General features: G+C 40.7%; 1 protein-coding gene across 1 annotated transcript; it reads right to left on the bottom strand.

Annotated features, from left to right (window-relative positions):
* Positions 1-11,181: 11,181 nt before the first annotated feature.
* On the bottom strand, positions 11,182-14,983 carry LOC126502915 (cathepsin M-like). Its single transcript, XM_050144287.1, has 7 exons — positions 14,858-14,983; positions 14,460-14,582; positions 13,962-14,108; positions 13,320-13,544; positions 12,777-12,939; positions 11,828-11,945; positions 11,182-11,281 (listed from the first exon to the last, which is right to left on the bottom strand). The coding sequence occupies exons 1-7, from the start codon at positions 14,981-14,983 to the stop codon at positions 11,182-11,184; spliced, it is 1,002 nt and encodes a 333-aa protein (XP_050000244.1).
* Between the last annotated feature and the right edge of the window lie 3,340 nt (positions 14,984-18,323).

Raw genomic sequence — 18,323 nt, forward strand, 5'->3', positions numbered from 1 at the left:
TTTTTTTTCAATGTACCTCTTTTTGCATCCTGGTAAAAAGTAACGTAGGTACAGGTGTGCTCACTTATATCCGACTCCTCTACTCCATTCCGTTCATTTACTTGTCTGTTTCATGTTCCAGTACCAAGTTGGTTTTATTGGTACAGCTCTGTGCTACATTTTTGTTTTATTTATGGTATCAACTGAATATGTAATTTCTCATACTTATATGGAAAAACTCAAATGTTTTCTCCTTCAGGATTTTCTGTGATCATTTCTGAGGTACTTCTAAACATTCTGTTACTTAGCAGAAAAGTTGTCTTAAGCTCAAGATTAAAATGCTAAATTTAATGCCTTAAATCTTAAAGATCGCAAATCTTAAGAAGCTATATGTTTAAATCTTTAAAAGCTGACTTTCTTTCCACCCAATCCATCAGCACCTTCCCAGCTCTACAAAAGAACACTTGCTACAGCCTTCTTCGCCCCTTGACCCCATTTCCTGTGGATCCTAATTTACCTCCTGCAACTCCTTCCTTCTTCCCAGCCCCAGCTCTAGCAGGGACCTCCTTCAGGCAAAGGCCACTCCTACCAGGGAAGCAGTAGGCTATCTTTTCATCTCTCCTTCTGCTCCTCCAGTCCCAGTCCCTCCAATCTCATCCTTTGATCTGTAGTAGAACATCTGCAGCAGTTTTTCTTTCCTGCCTGACTCCCATCCCCAAAGGATCACAGAAACCTTCTCCAACCTTCCTTCCTGCCCCCCCCATCCCATTATCCCAAGGACCCTACAACAGCAGGCAATTCCCTATAAACACACCAGCTGAATGGATTAGGGAAACAGGTAAGATAGTTGAGGCACTCCCTCCTCTCCTCCAAACACAGTTCTCCAGTCTCACCCCATCTCTGCACCAGAACAACAAGAATTTGGAGTAAGGGGATCACTCGTACAATGTTGGTAAGAATGAAAACTTATAATGTCACTACAAAACTCAGTGTGCCATCCCTAAGGATTATGAAAACCAGTCTTTCTCAAGATCTAGTTGCGACTATTGGTCATATACCCAAAGGATGCTTCATCCTACCACAGAGACACTTGCTTACCCATGTTCACTGCTGCTCTATTCATAATAGCCAGGAATTAGAAACACTCCAGATGTCCCTCACAAGAATGAGTAAATAATATTTGGTTAATTTACACGATGGATTATTACTTAGCCATGTAAAAATGATATCTTGGAATTTTAAGACAAATAATCAGAGCTAGAAAACATCATCCTGAGTGAGGTATCCCCAATTCAGAAATATACATATGACATGTGTTTGCTTAAAAGTGGATATTAGTTGTTAAGTCTATGATAACCAAGCTACAACCTCTAGAGCCACAGAAGTTAGGTATAAAGTAAGGGACTAGAGGAAACAGGTAGATCGCGTTAGGAAAGAAAAATAGAATAGATAGTTATGGATGACTAGGGGCTTGAACTGGAGGATAAAATGAGAGGTGGGTAGAAAACAGCATGGGGGGGGGAATTAAGGGACATCTGAGTGGTAGTATGAGAATATAATTCAATAGAAACTTCCTAAAATATGTACATATATGGAAGTAATCTAAATGAAATTGCCAAATAAAGGAGGAGACATAGCCCCAACTGGACAGTACCTGAATTGGGTTTCATCTAATAGAGTTGTTGGTCAAAGGGTATTCATAGGAGTCCCCAAAACAACCCAGGCTAATGTTAAGACTATAGGCTGCTCTCCACAAACTAACAGCAAGCTACATTGCTGAAGACAAGGTCTACACAACTCACTGAACATGGAAAAATAGAGCTGGTGCATACATATGGTCTTCACCCCTATGTTCTAGCATCTTTGGTACAGAAATGTACTCTGTGCACTATTCAAAGAGAAATAGAAACATCAAGACAGGCACAAACCTTCATCTACAGTGGTGCAGTGCCTTCAAGATATGCTAGGCAATGGTAGTATGAGCCAGAGTAGATGGATATTAAAAAGGTCCTCTTAAATCAACATGAGCAAAGCTCATGTGAGTTCATAGAGACTGAGGAAGCATGTCTAGGACAGGTCTGCACTGGGTCCTCTTCATATGTATTATGACTTCCAGTTGAGTATTTTCATGTGATTCCTGAGTGTGAGAATTAATGGGTCTCTGTTGTGTGTGTGTGTGTGTGTGTGTGTGTGTGTGTGTGTGTGTGTTTTCCTTCTTGGGCTCTTTTCCTTTCAGTGATTTGTTTTCTCCAACTTCAATGTTAATCTCTACCAACCAGATCTTGTATGAACCAAACACATTCTCATTACTGACAGATACTTCAGGCAACAAATTGAACATCTGATAAAATTATTCATAAATCACTATTAGAAATCACATGGCTTATTCTTTTTTTCAGGTAATATTTTTTATTTATTTATTATTTTGTTTTGTTTATTTTTTATTATTTAATTAAAAATTTCAAGAGAATTGGCTATAGCCTATAATGTTTGAGGTATAGGGAACCTTACTGGCTAATACTTACAAAAGAAGTAACTCATTACTGGTGCTGGATGTTTTGTTAGCCTCTGGGGTCATATACAGTTGTTCCATTACACAGTAACTGTTTCATATTATCTCCATGTGTGAGTATGTGTGCATGTGTGTCTGTTTCTCTGTCTCTGTGTATGTTTGTGTGTGTATGCACATCCAATGAATCTTTTATAGTAATATATCTTAAACCCAAGATATTAAGCCTCAAGCCACACAGACATTATTCAAATTCACTAATGTCCACTATTGCTCTATGTAAGTCCATATTTTATTGCATAATTAACAATAATTCCCTTGTTTTATGAATCCATACACATATGGCAATCTATTGTGTGTATTGTGTGTGCTTACCCACAACATTTGTTACTATCTTCCAAACAATATTACAATAAAAATAATGTAATAAATTAATTCCTAGAAATGGAGAAACATCCAGAAAAAGGAAAGCATCAAATGTACCAAGAATATAGTGATTAAAAATTTCCATTTTCTCAAAATTTACTAACAAATACATTTTTAATATTTATTTTTCTCTGAATTTTATATATGAATATTATGTTTGCATCATTTTACTTCTCCATTTCCCCTGATACCCTTGCATATCCCCCACTCCTTCTCAAATTCTTGATTTCTTCCTTAATTACCATTGCTACTTATGTAAAAATATATTAAACACACACACATCACACAGCACAGTGATTCCATGTTGGTGATCTTACACACCAGTGTTTGGGGTTGACCACTTGGGACTAAGCAATCTACCAGGGAGGTTCCTGGAGAAAGCTGCTTCTCCATCTCTCAGTGCCATATTGCCAGTGTCACTTAATCTAGCCTTGGTATCTTGTGAAATTTTCTTCATCCATACTGAAAAAATAGCTGGTGGTACCATTGTACACATTTTTTTATTGATTTTTATTGAGCTCTACATTTTTCTCTGCTTCCCTCTCTGCCTCTCCCCTCTGCTTCAAACCCCTCCCAAGGTCCCCATGCTCCCAATTTACTCAGTAGATCCTGTCTTTTTCTACTACCCGTAGATTAGATCCATGTATGTCTCTCTTAGGGTCCTCGTTGTTGTCTAAGATCTTTGGGATTGTGATTTGTACAGAACTTCATCACTCTGAATCCCAGTGAGTCAGGAATTTGGTTCCTGAGGTGAGGCACTTTCTGAGCCTTAAACGATAGACCCAACCAACAGGAAAATGGTCGTCAACAGGGAACATCATCACTGGAGCAAAGAGCACCCCTGCTCTGCCGACTCAGAGCCTTGCTAGTGTTCTCACGCTCGGTTCAGGAGCATCATCACTGGGGCAAAGGACACACCTGCTCTGCTGCTCTCACACACGGTTCAGGTGGGTGGGAGGTTCACATCCAACTTCCTTCTGCTGTATAGTCTCTCCACGTAAGTTCACACCTGTGCTCTTCCTTGGTGAAATAAACTCATCTGTCAAATCAAACAATGAAAAATTACTCATGAGGGGTATCTTGCCTTGCATATAAGAACTGTTGCGGGATGAGTCACAGGAACATCCTCCACATCTGAAAACCACCACCAGGCTTCACTGCCCTGGAAGAATCACTGCTGCTCTGAAGCCCTAGCCACAAAAAGTCATTTCACGTGTAAAGGAAAGCACCCTTCTTGCACCAAGGGTGGCCAGGCTTCCAAAATGGCCTCTTGTTATGAAATGTCAAACCCAGTCCCATGGAGAATTCATGTCAGGTTTTTCCCTAACAGATTGGTTACTTTCTTCCCTTTCTTCTTCTTTTTGAGTCACACACAAAGTGCAGAGGACTTTGCACAAAGCACAACATCCCTCCTTACCCCAGGACTCTCCCCTGAGCTTCATGATGCAGTACTGTAAAAAAGAGAATTATATTCTACATGCCACAAAAAATCAGCTTTAATTTGTTTTTGCTCTTAAGTGTGGCTCGTGAGTTCTGCTGTCTAGGATCTTTTGATAATTTCATGTCTCAGCCAGGAGGGAGCATTTTCACAGGCTGCATCAGCTCTTTGCTCGGGTGTGGACGAAGTAAACGCCTCTTCAGATGTGTGGTTAATCTTCTCTGATGATTGTAAATGATCGTTTGTTATCGAACAGCAAACTTTGCAGTCACCTCTCCATCCCCATGATGGACTCATTTTGTGGGCATCATTTTGAAGGACTGTCCTGGACACATTCCAAGTCAGATGGAGAGAAACCTAAATCATCTTACATAGCTTACTGTGTGGTCTTTATAGAGGTCCTTAAAAAGGAAAAGAGCCAGCCAAAGGCTGTTTACAGCCAGGCTGAAGATTTGATTTCCTTCTGCCTTTCAACGGGATCTTGGGAGCTCAGACCGTTGCTCTGATGAGGGTCTTGTCTCTATCTCCATCCGTTGCCGGACGAAGAGTCTATGGTGATATTTGAGATAATCATCAGTGTGACAGTGGGGCAAGGACAGTTCAGGCACCCTCTCCTCTGCTGTCCAAGGAAGGAGGGAGAAGACAAGCAAGGAAGTCAGTACCGCGAAGGGTTGGTCCACCATCTGAGGCAGTGTGCCTGTTCTAATGGGAGCTCACCAAATACAGCTGGACCCAGACTGAAGGAGCACGTGATCAAACCGGACTCTCTGATTGTGGCTGACAATGGGGGATGACTGAGAAGCCATTGATAAAGGCACTGGAACTTGTTTTTATGGCATGTTCTGGCTTTTTTGGGACCCTAGTGTATAGTGTATATAGCGGGGAGGGCCTTGAACTTCCCATAGGGCAGGGTTCCCTGCCCTCTCTCAAGCAGGAAGGAAGAGGGAGGAGGGAGTGTGGGGGAGCGGGAGGGCATTGGAAGGAGGGAAGTAAGTGTAAATATTTGAATGGAAGAAGAAGAAGAAGAAGAAGAAGAAGAAGAAGAAGAAGAAGAAGAAGAAGAAGAAGAAGAAGAAGAAGAAGAAGAAGAAGAAGAAGAAAAATATTTGATTTCCTTCCTCTCTCTAACAAGGAAGGTCTTCAGAAATCACCCCCAATTCTAATATCTGTGTGGAAAGTCAACATTTTTTTCAGAAAGCACTTACAGAAATATCCTATTGGCAGTCAAACTAGTGGATTGCTATTGATGGATTTCTGGAATTCATCACTAACTGCTGGCTCCAGAAAGATTCCATAAATTTTTACACCAGGGGAGATTGCTATTATACGTTATCCTTTGAATCAGTCATAAAAAGGGATACCCTGGCACTCTGCCTACAATACTATTTCCACTTTGCCTTTCTGGATCAAAATGAAAGTGACCATTAAAAAATTTGTTAAGATGTGCAAAATTATTATGTAGGTTAAACCATTTGGTGACATTAATACTATTCAGCAACCATACCTAAGTCCAATAAACAGAGACTATGCACCCCCTGGTGGCTAAAGGCTGGTTTGCACTTCAATGTGAACTCAGGGTGACATCTGACTTGGGTACTGGAAGGATGGATACCTCCTCTCCTTGCAGATCAAGGACGAAAGTTAAAGATTGGAAAGGAATATTTCCTACATTGTGAAGTGTGTCAATTCATGAGAAATTGGTCACATAGAAAGAGATTCCTTTCTCTGAGTATGGCCAAAAGAGACTGTGGACAGAAATACAAACCATGATTAAAAACACAAAATACAGTGAGCACACATTAAAAAAAAATAATAATCAACATAATGACCACAATTAACACAAACATTTCAATAATAATATTAAATATTAATAGCCTCAAATATCTAATCAAAAGACACAGACCGAATAGACCAAAAAGTGAAATCTCTCTAGCTCGTGTATACAAGAAACATAGCTTTAAAAGCAGGCACTACCTGACAAAGACAGGATGATGGCAGGCTGACCAAACCAAGGCCAGAACCTAGGCTATGAGTTAGTCTAGTCCAACATTTGCCTCATCTATGAGCTACTGGATTATGTGGAGGGGCCAGATCTGCAGATTCAAAGCTACAGAACCTCCATGACACAGAACAATGACAGGATATCCAGGCAGAGTCCCAGTGAGGGCCCTTTGTCAATGGGGTAGCAGAAGCCAAAGGTCTCAAGCCATTTCAAAGGGGTATACTATGTGACTCACTAGGCCATACTACAGCTTCCATGATGAGATTTTTTTTGCTTGTTTTGTTTTGTTTTTGGCTATTCCTTTAAATTCTGTTTTGTTTTGAGGAGGGGGTCACAAAGACAGAGGCAAGGGGATGAGGATGAGCAGGATTAGGATGCATGGTGTGAAATCCACAGACTCAATAAGAATCAGAAACGAACAGGGAAATACTACAACAGACAGCAAAGAAACTCAGAATATTATAAGGAGCTATTTATTTAATTTGTTTATACTATTTAAATTTAAATCTATTTTGACTTATTCTTCCCATCCTCTAAGTTCTTCCAGATTCTCTCCTCTATTTATTTAATTTTGTTTTTATTATTTAAATTTAGATGTATTTTGACTATATTCTTCTCCCAAGTTCTTCCAGACACCCTTTCTCTACCCACTCAACTTTAATTTCTTTCTCAGAAAAATAAACAAAAACTCAACATGACAACACAATCCCACAAAGCATAGCAAAAGTGAAACAATATCCCAGGAAGGGGGATAAAACACCGAATTATAAATAAATAAAAGCGCGTGCGCGCACACACACACAGTGGAGTCCGTTATATGTCAACCAACTACTCCTGAACATGAGACTTGCCGTGGATTATTTAATATATCCAGTGACACTCCTTTGGAGTAAACTGATTTTCCCTAGACCAGTAGGTATAAACGACAGTTCTGTTGTTCACTTTTACGTTGGTGTCTAGGTTTTCATTCATTGATTCAGTCATTCATTTTTTTAAAAAATATAACAAAGTAAAATATAATAAGATAAAAATAAAAACTATAATGTCAAAATTAGATAAAACAAACCAATGAAGTCACAATGAACATGGTTCAGCAAGTGTGTGTAGCAGGATGGAGTATCCTTTGAATATATGCTCAAGAGTAGTGTAGTTGGATCTTGAGGTACATCAATTCCCAACATTATAGGAAATGTAACATTCATTCCAATAGTGGCTGTACAAGTTTGCACTCCTCCCAGCTGTTGAAAAGTGTTCCCTTTGCTCTACATCCTCATCAACATGGGCTGTCTCTTGTATTATTGATCTTAGCCATTCTAACAGGTGTAAGATGGGATCTCAAAGTAGTTTTGATTTGCATTTCCCTGATAATTAATATTGCTGTTTATAGATGGTATGATAGTAAACCTAATGATCCTTAAATTTCTAGTGGAGAACACTTACAACTGATAAATGCAAAATTAGTTCACAAAAGTCAGACACCCTCCTAGATACAAATGACAAACAGAATGAGGAAGAAATCAGGGCAGCAAGATCTTTTACGATAGCTTCAAATAATATAAAATATCTTGGGATAACTCTAACCAAGCAAATGAAAGACTTGTATGATTTAAAAAAAAAACCTTAAGACATTGAAGAAAGAAACTGAAGAAGATATCATAAGATAGAAAGATCCCTCATGCTAGTGGCTTGGTAGAGTTAACATACTAAAAATAGCCATCCTACCAAAATTGATCTACAGATTCAACACAATCCTCATCCAATTTCCAACACAATTCTCCACAGACCTTGAAAGGACAATTCTCAATTTTATATGGAAAAAATAAGTTATCTAAAATAGTCCTGAGACAATAAAAAGAATTACTGGAGATCTCATCATTCCAGATTTCAACTTATGCTACTGAGCTGTAGTAATAAAAACTAAATGGTATTGGCATAAAAATAAACATGTTGATCATGGGATCAAATTGAAAACCCAGACATAAATATACACACATATATGGACACCTGTTTTTTTCTAAAGAAGTCAGAAACACACAATGGAAAAAAAGATAGCATCTTCAACAGATGGCGTGGTTAAACATCATGTCTACATGTAGAAAATGTAAATAGATCCATATCTCTCACCCTGCCGCAAACTCAAATCCAAGCGTATCAAAAATCCACCAAATAAAACCAGATACACAAACTGTTGGAAGCGGAAGTGGAGAATAGCCTTGAACTCATCGGCACAGGAGAAGACTTTCTGAACAGAATACTGATAGCGTAGGCACTAAGCTCAACTGATGATAAATACAACCTTATAAAACTGAAAAGTTCTGTAAGGTAAAGGACACCATCCTTTAGACAAGGCAGCAGCATACAGAATAGGATTAAGATTTTTACCAACTCCACATCCAATAGAGGCCCAATTGCAGGTGGCTACATCAGAGGAGCTGCAGGTGGCAATCGAGATTCCAGAGATTGGTTTACTGGAGAGTAAGCACTAATGGGTTGATCTCAGGTAGGTGAGCTCCTAAGGGCTTCAGCGCCAGAATAGTTCTTTTTTTTTTTTTTTTTTTTTTTTTTTTTTTTTTTTTTTTTTTTTGGTTTTTTTTTTTTTTTTTTTTTTTTTTTTTTTTTGGTTTTTCGAGACAGGGTTTCTCTGTGGTTTTGGAGCCTGTCCTGGAACTAGCTCTTGTAGACCAGGCTGGTCTCGAACTCACAGAGATCCGCCTGCCTCTGCCTCCCGAGTGCTGGGATTAGAGGCGTGCGCCACCACCGCCTGGCACCAGAATAGTTCTTGCTGCTGCTTCGCCTTTACATGTTTTGTTGCTGACGTTTTTCTCTGGTGTCTGAAATGGTGTGAGTGGGTGTGCGGGGATCTACACTGCTTTAATGTAGTGTGGTTGTCTATGGAAACACCCTATTCTACTGGGCAGTTTTGCCTGTGGAATATTATGAAGATTATTTCCTCTTAAGCTGTACTGTTTAACTGATGTAATGAGTTTATATGATAATGTTAATTTGAATAGAGTTTTGATGATCAAGGGTTTCTAACAAATGTAGTAAAGGATTGTGGTAGACGTTAGTTTAGTGGGAAAAGTAACACAAATAAAGGCAGGAGACAGACAGTGTTGCCACTGACCCTGAGAGTACACGAGCCGCAGAGGGTAGAAAGTAGAGTCAAGAATGAGTCACAGCTAGGGTTTACGAGTTAGGAGATAATCAATGAAGACAACTGAGTTCCAGAGGTAGCTTAGTTCAAGTTCTTTCCATCTGAATGTTGGGGAATGTGTTCACAGGTTTCGGTGTGCAACATAGCCAAAACAAAGCTTTTAGTAATGACTTAAGGTTGGGCTAGGATGTTTTTGATAATGACTTTGAGGTAGAAAATCTTGGGGGAACAATTTAAAGTTTAGGAAGGCACACTTTTTATAATTGAGCTAGGTGCTCATTAAGGTCAGGGAATAAAAACAATGGCAGCCTGGCTATTGCTAGCTGATGTTCCTTTCCTGTTAAGGTGGGTGCATGATCAAAGGTGATGATTATTTTCTTGTACCAGTTTCTTCCCTCAGCTTCTTGATTAAAAACTGTTGGTGAATGGGCACACACCCTAAGATTTAAAGAAGACCTGGCTGAATGTTTTCATATATAAAAGCGTAGATTTGTGATTCTTTTAAAATTATTGTAAGATTATCTTTTGAGGTAAATAACAAAATGATTGGTCCTGTCTTTGTAGCTGCAAAATGCAGCCTGCCAGTAAATGAATTGGCTGAGACAAATAACCTTGCTTGTTTACATTTTGCTAAGCTATAACAAATTGCTTGGAAATGGGTGTATGTGGGTTCTTGGAAATAACTTGGTTTTCACCTGTAATATGTAAAATGTTTGATCATGTGAGGGATATGGAAAACATTGTGGTTTTACTTGTATTCATTGCATTTGTTCGCTAAAAAAATAGAATGTAACCACATTGTAACTTTTATACTGCTTGAAAAAGTTTGCTGGAGTATATAAGCTGTAAGGGAAAAATAACAGACGGTGGACATCAGGAAGTAGTAGAAGGAAGTCATCAGGAAATATAGCAGGAACACATCAGGATAGAAGAACAGATCAGAAAGGGAATAGAGTAGAACAAACAAGAAAAGTAAAACAATAATGAATAACTGAGCCTTGGTCCTAAGAAAATTCCTTGTGTGTCTGTCTGTCCAGTAGTTGTCTACTCTACATCTCCTCTTACGTTCCTCTGACCTGCTGAAGGCTTGCCAATTACCGGCACTCTAGATGAAATCCTGATATGTTGGAGAAGTGTATGAGTGAGTGAGTAAGTGAGTGTTCTCTCTCTCTCTCTCAAAGTCAATTGAGTGATTAGTCTGCCAACTTCATGGCTCCCTGTCAATTCCTGAGCTGCTGACAGCTAGTCCTTACAGCAGCAGCTAATATCCAAAATATATAAAGAGAACTCAAGAAACTGAATATCAAAACAACAATAACAAATGATCCAATTTTAAAATGTTGTATAGATCTAAACAGAATTTTCAATAGATGAATCTCAAATGACTGAGAAACACTTAGAGAAACCTTTAATTTAGAAGACATCATTTGATATAGTGAAATATAAAAATCAAGTCATTACAGAAAACACAAATACAAATCAGTGTACAGCATCAATTACAGCAGTGATCATGTCTTACTAGAGTAAGTATGTCACAAAATTCACATCACAACTGGCTCATCAGTGGCCGAAGTGTCTTATGCACAGAGCAGTGACTGCTTGCTTGGAGAAGGAAGTGCCTGTTCTGTACATACTGTCTTTCGTCCATTTCTTCCTTGTCACCACCGAGCCGGTCACACTGTAGGGTACATGGCATATGTAGCAATTCCACAGTGGTTTTTCTGGTCCTTGGCGATCTTCATGTAGCCTCTAATGCCCCACTTTTTACCCATGCTGAAAGGAAATGTGTTTTCCCCTTAGTAAAAATAACACAGCACCGTTGATTATTATAATAACTCCTCTTTTGAGCACTGACCCAGAGGCCAGCTTAATAGAAAGCATCAGAAGAAGCAGAAGATCAACTCTTAGAAACCAAGTCTTGGGAACCTCACACAAGACTGTGAAAACCACAGCAAGGAAGAGATGGGACAACTTTCCATCCATATGGGTGGTCCGGAGGTGACATTTTTTGTGTCCGATTTTAGAAAATCAGTGGCACAGATGTGATATTAGAACCTAACAAAACCAGTAGCTGAATATGAACACTGTGACCACACAGCATGAGCGGGTTGCTCAGGGCATAGGGACAGCTCAGAGGATCAAGTTCTGGCCATAGAGGACTGGAATTCAAGTCCAGAATCCACTGAAAGCCAGGATTGAGGCTGGAGATAGCTCAGTGCCTAAGATCGTGGAGACAAGAACTCCCACCCCAAAAGTTGCCTCTAGAAACAGAAAAATCTCCTCCCAACCTGGAATACAAATAATCTGAGCAGTCTGTACCTGTTCTTGACCAGCCAGTACTTCCTGCCGTCTGCCTCTCTTCCTTCAAAGCCATAGCCGACCACTAGCATGGCATGGGTGACTGTAGTACTACTGCAGTTTGGCTCATGATATATGCCTGGAAAATAGCATCGGTGACCAGGGGGAGGCCCCGGGAGCCTGACAATAGTCAGCAGCCATCACGGAGGCATTTTCTGATGTCACTGAAATGATACAAACTCCAGTGACAACCGGATAAGTCATTGACCGGAATCCTGGCACAGGTCCCCATTAGAATCAGGAAAAAAACCAAGTGATAATAAGTGTATTGATAAACACTTATCTATATGCATGTAAGATGATCTATCACCAGCAAGCACCACTGAGCATAAATTTCTTAATTCACATTTCACTTTAGGTTTATTCTAGAAATGCCATCTCATGAAGAATCTTATAGACATGTCACACGTAGAAAATCGAGAAATTAAGTTAAACAATAAATTTTATGGATTATTAATTGTTTGCATGCAAAGGGGAGGTCATGCCAAGTACCAATGACACATAATATTATTGAATGGATACCTGTAAAATATGGAAACTCACATACTCAAATTATGTTTGATACTTTTTTTAAAATGGTCTGTTGAACTCAGGACCTTTGGAAAATCAGGCAGTGCTCTTAACCTCTGAGCCATCTCTCCAGCCCCATAAGATCATAAAACAGAGCCACCTGAGTTCAATTCCCAGCAACCACATGGTGGCTGACAACCATCTGTAATGGGGTCTGGTGCCCTCTTCTGGCCTGCAGGCATACACCCAGACAGAATATTATATACATAATAAATAAATAAATAAATAAATAAATAAATATTTAAAAACTAAAAATAAACTAAAATGGTCTGTTGAACAGAAATGCCTGCCATAGGTGTGTCCACATTTTCAATTAATATCTAGAAGAGCACATGCTTACCTCCTTTATAGAACTGGAAGGAATCATGTCTTGCGTCGAGTGCAACAGAAATGGGTCCTATAGTTGCCACAAGATTCATTAGGGCCTTTTCACTCTTTGGTACTAACACAAGGCCTGTGATACTAGCAGTAGAATTTTCCAGATTGTACCTGCAGGGCCCTTCCTTAAAAATAGAAAGAGTTAAAAAGACTGGGTTACTTCCCTCTGAGCCCTGGAGAACAGGAGTCAGAACAAAATTCCTCGCCTTGCGGCTGAGCATCCCCATATCTGGGCTGTTATAAATCACCCCAGGAAATAAAATGTTACTGGAAAATTTGGAACTGAGACTTAGCTCTCATGTTGCAAGTGATACCCCATTAGGTCTTGCTGTGTATAAGAAACTTTCATAGTGAAGAAATTTATATTCCATATAAAGATTTTAAATGTTCTCCTTGTCTACAGAAGTAGGATCAGCTACATGGAAACCACATCAATAGATAACCACGCTAAGGTAGTGCTGTGATCACAGGATTGAAGAAACAATAGCACAGCAGGTCCACTTGCCTTTTCTTCATACGGATAGGTTGCCTCGGACTCCAGACCTCCGTTTTCTTTCACATACTGCAGGGCAAGGAATGTATTGCCTCCAAAACAGCCCCTGTTACCTTGAGGTCTAGAACAGTCCACTAGGTTCTGGACACTCAGAGGAATCAGTTTGCCGGTTTTCCGGAACATCTGTCCTTCTATGGCACCAGCCACAGAAAAAGCCCAACAAGCAGTACACCTACCCTAAACAGAGAAGACATGACAATCATCCACAAACAAACAGCAAACAAAATCAGAGAGCCGAGTCCTGTGTAAGAAAATGAGCCACTGGCAGTTGATGGAAGCCTGAGAGGACATCAGTCTCTTTGGAGACTTGACAGATGTCTGTTCGCTCAGGTCCTAGTGGTTGGCCACACACACACACAAGGGTAGGACCTACTGATGTCTGCAGGTTAGAGGCAGCATGAAAAGGGGTGTGACCCCTTAACATGTGACGGGGACACTAGGTGGGGCTGTAAGGCTAAGGTAGTGGTGGATGAAGATGTTTCGTATGCACTGTATGAAAACACAAGAAGAATAACAATATTATTAGAAAATAAACTCACTCGATTCATACAGACATGTCACCTCCTAACTGATGAGCGTGTGAAATGCTAATACCTGTCTCCGCACGGAGGTGACATAGCCTTTCTTTCTCCAGTTTATAAATTTGGGCACATCACCAGCCAGACGTTTCTGGATGTTTTTCCCTTTCTTGAGAGTGGGGACTGGGATATTCATCATCAAATTTCTGAATTCTTCACCAGTCTTTAAAGAAAAACACATAAATCTTTAAAAACAAAGACGGCAACAATTTGGAGAGAAAAACACATTGTGCAGCTATGCATGTCACACCCAACACGGCACATGTCACCCAACACATTGTAGTGCATGTCACACCCACCATGTCACCCAACACATTGTGCATCAATGCATGTCACACCCAACGTGTCACCCAACACATTGTGCAGCTATGCATGTCACACCCAACGTGTCACCCAACACATTGTGCATCAATGCATGTCACACCCACCATGTCACCCAGCACATTGTGCATCAATGCATGTCACACCCACCATGTCACCCAGCACATTGTGCAACTATCAATGTCATGCTCACCATGTCACCAAAGGCGTTCATTTCCATGGTGAAGCCATTCTTCCCCAGGCCATTCTCCCCATTGTGCAATTTGATCATTTTCATATTTTCTTCCCATACTGCTCTCTTCTGTGCTTCTTCCTCCTGGAAATAACAATAATGGATGATATTTATTTTTAACCCATACACAAGCTGCCCAAATACCAGTTGCAACAGGTAAAGAGAACCTAGAGAGAGAGATTTCGGGATACTGAAACAAACCATTTGGCACATCTCTAGTAGCAGAGATCCTGACCATCCATTGCTCATCTGTATAGGTAATTCTTCAGAGAAAGGCAGTTTCTGTGGCCTCTGTTGTGCCCATAGCCCCCAACAGTAAGCACTCTGCGTTCCCTCTGAACGGTTTCAACATTACCAACCAGACTGTAAGTTTTTCCATATTTTATCTTCCACTGCTGCCATTCAGCATCCAGAGTGGGATCAGGTGAGGGAGTAGATGAGGCCCTTCCCAAGCACAGGACGGCCAGAAAGACAGCAGGAATCATGTCGCAAGAATGTAGAGATGGGGAGAGAAGTGAGACTTCTAAATGTCTTCTTCCTCCTTCCTGAGAAATGAAAACATCCATGGTAGATAAAAACTATTCTTCCAAATATTTATGCACAGATTTTGGAAATGGCTAGACACGTATTTGGACTAAAGGCTCTCTGAATGGTACTGAGTTTCTCCACCACTCAATACAGGAAGTGTGGTGAGAGGAGAAACTGCAGTCGGGGTGTAATTAATGAGAGAAGAATAAAATAAATAAATAGATAAACAAGTACAGCATATGACCAGAATTCTAGGATTCTGAATACAAACTCCATATATACTAGAAACTTAATTTATCAGAAGGATAACAATACACTCGAAGTTCAAAACCTATACAACTATGAACTTGTGGCTCAGGTAACCTAGGATTTGTAATGAAGCAAACTTCTATTGCAAAGCATCTGATCCTAATCACAAGGTTACTGCATGAATTGAAGCCGTGTGCTGTTCTATCCTTGCCTAACATGCATCAAGAGATGGGCTTCTGAACCCCTTAAGTCCTCCTTAAAATATAGGGGAAGGTCTATAGCTCCTAATCCATTCGACCCACCCATGGATCTTGGATCCACACACATTACCCCAGTGAGGAAAGGGTACCATGGAATTGTCCTCATAAGATCGTAAGACAGAGCCACCAGTGAAGTTGGAGAAATAGAGGAAGCCATTCCCAGGATTTCAGAACAAGACACGCTTGGTCTCTTAAACCATGCCCTCTGTTGTTCTGCTTGTTATCACTTCTGCTCATGCCAGTCATGAAAAACAGTTTTTAATCCCGTGGTAATATGCAGGAAAATGATCTCTGAACCCAGAATGAAATAAGCATGTCCCTACTGTACATGGTACCAGCTGTCACTCTAGACCGGAGCAGTCTTGCACTTACTGGGAATCTATGCAAACCTGGACCCAGTGCCTGATTTCCTCTCTGGCTTCCCCACCCTCATCCACCTCCACACAGGACTGCAGAGGTTGAGAAGACATTCTCATTCCTGGGGCTCTGCCCGGTTCTCCATGGACTCTCCCAAGGCTCTCCTTCGGTGTCTCCCCCATTCCACCCTAGCAGAGATCGGGCCTCACCTGTGGTGACCACTGCTGTCTTGGTGCGCCCCACAGTTTGTCAAAAGTCACTGAGGTTGCAGGATATGGCCAAGTCACACCTCACGCAAGCTTTAAATCCCAAGTCTCTCTCTAGCTGGCCCCACCTCTCAACCTTGCCTTTCTGATTTGGTGTGTTTATTACAAGATTGGGCCTCCGGGCTCCAGGTGTCTAGACTGTAGAATTCCAAGCTCTGGGACTGTAGGCTCTTACGAGATCTGATCCCACCTGTCATGAAGAGGCAGGTGTGGGCTGCCTCAGTGGCCTGTGTGGAGCTGAACCTATGGACCTTGTTAGAGAAGCAGATGGTTAGACTTTCCACATTCAATCACTTGATGCCTGAGATTTTGCTTGATGGGTAGAGCAAGAAATAAGTTTTTCTTGGTAAACAAGTACCACAGTTCCTGTTTAATTCACATCTAAGGTAATATTCTGAGGAAACACAGGCCTTGGGCAGTCTTTTTCATCACTCTCACAGTGTAACAGATGCTTTCACAGGAATCTTTAGGGGAAGGCGATTCCTACACAAGACAGCAATATTCAAGGGCTAAAACCTAAGAGGAAAAATGAATATCTTTGCTCTCAGAGTCCTCCGAAACTGTCTAGCTTTTCTTTACTTCAATTTACATTGGACAGCCACTAACAAGATCCATCACCTGTGATATGTAAAATGTTTAATCACGTAAGGGATATGGAAAACATGTTTTTATTTGCATTCATTGTAATCATTCACTTAAAAATAGAATGCAGCAATGTGGTGATTTTCATGGTGCTTAAGAGATTTTGCTGGGGTATTTAAGCTGTAAGGAAAAAATACACAGAAGGATACACCTGGGTAAAGGTAAGGAAAGAAATAAAGAGGAGAGGGGGGAGGGAGGGGAGAGGAAGAGGATAGAAAGCCCCTAAAGGTGTGTATTTTTCCCAGTGCCAATCACTGGCCCCAGAAAATTAAGCTTTACTCCCTTCAAACAGTAAAATCAAACTGAGTGATTACTTCACCTTCTCTGTAGCTTCCTTACAATTCCTGAGCTGCTGAAGGCTAGTCCTTACTGTGAAAATAGATCAAGTCAGCACAAATCATTATTTCTACCTGATCACCCTTCAAATCTGATCAGGGTTCTTCTCCTCCACTGTGACCCATTTGAAGTCTGGTCATACATGCCAGACATCCCTTGAACTCTGATTCTCTATTTCTGGGCTATTTTCGCACTTTCAGATCCCCACCCTTTTCCTTAGCTACAAACCAAGATGGGGGCAAATTCCACTTCTCCCAGTTTCGTCAGGAAAATAGAATGTTTAATGACATTCAATAAAGTCTCCTGTACCACTCATCACATCAGTAGGACGCTGGTCAGGGACTAAAGGTGCCCTCCATCACGCATGAGAAGTGGATGCAGCTTGAATTCAGAAGCTGTGTCTAAACCATCAAAGTCTCTCGCTTGTACTCAGCTCAACCCATAGTGACCTGGACCTGGCCTAAATTTTCAACAAGTTATCTGTCTGCTGAATAACCATGGATCTTTATACGCTGTGGGCAGGTGTTGGTCTCTAGGATAAGGGTTAACACCACACCTGAGCAAACAAGAGGTCGTGAAGCTCTTGGAACTCTGCACTAACACAGACATCAGCAAAATTTATAGGGGTTTCCCAGAAAATAACATGTTTTCATTAACACATTGGTTACACGACCTTCCCTGTCCACCAATAAGGAAGAAACCTCATGTCTAGAACATTAGCAAACTATATCAATCAGTCCTGAAACTGTTCTCTTCTTTGTCTGGTTTTTTCCCAGCATAATACTTTTATTAATTATTTGGGAATTTTGTACAGTGCAACCTGATTATGCTCACCTCCCAATCCTTCCAGGTTCACCTTCCCACCTTGCACCGCCACCACCACCCCCGCCAAACATAAATAAATAAATAAAAACCAAGGTCAATTTGTGTTGACCATATACTCATTGTAACAGGGCCAGACTCCCATTGATCAGCCTCTAAACTAAAACTGAGTCCTTTCCAATCCTCTTGCATGGTTTCAAGTGCAGCACAGAGCACAGCCTGCGGCAGCTGCAGGGATGTTCTCTTTGAGAGTCCCGTACAATGTGGTTTGATCACACTCACCGTCCTCTCCCGCTCTTCCCAGGTCTGTCTCACTTTCCTGCCCACATAAATCCATGACTTTATTTTCTAAACCCATCAACACT

This window comes from Alexandromys fortis, unplaced genomic scaffold (genome assembly GCF_014885135.2).
Source record: "Alexandromys fortis isolate MF-2015 unplaced genomic scaffold, M_Fortis_MF-2015_v1.1 scaffold_1, whole genome shotgun sequence".
In the NCBI taxonomy this organism is placed as follows: Eukaryota; Metazoa; Chordata; class Mammalia; order Rodentia; family Cricetidae; genus Alexandromys; species Alexandromys fortis.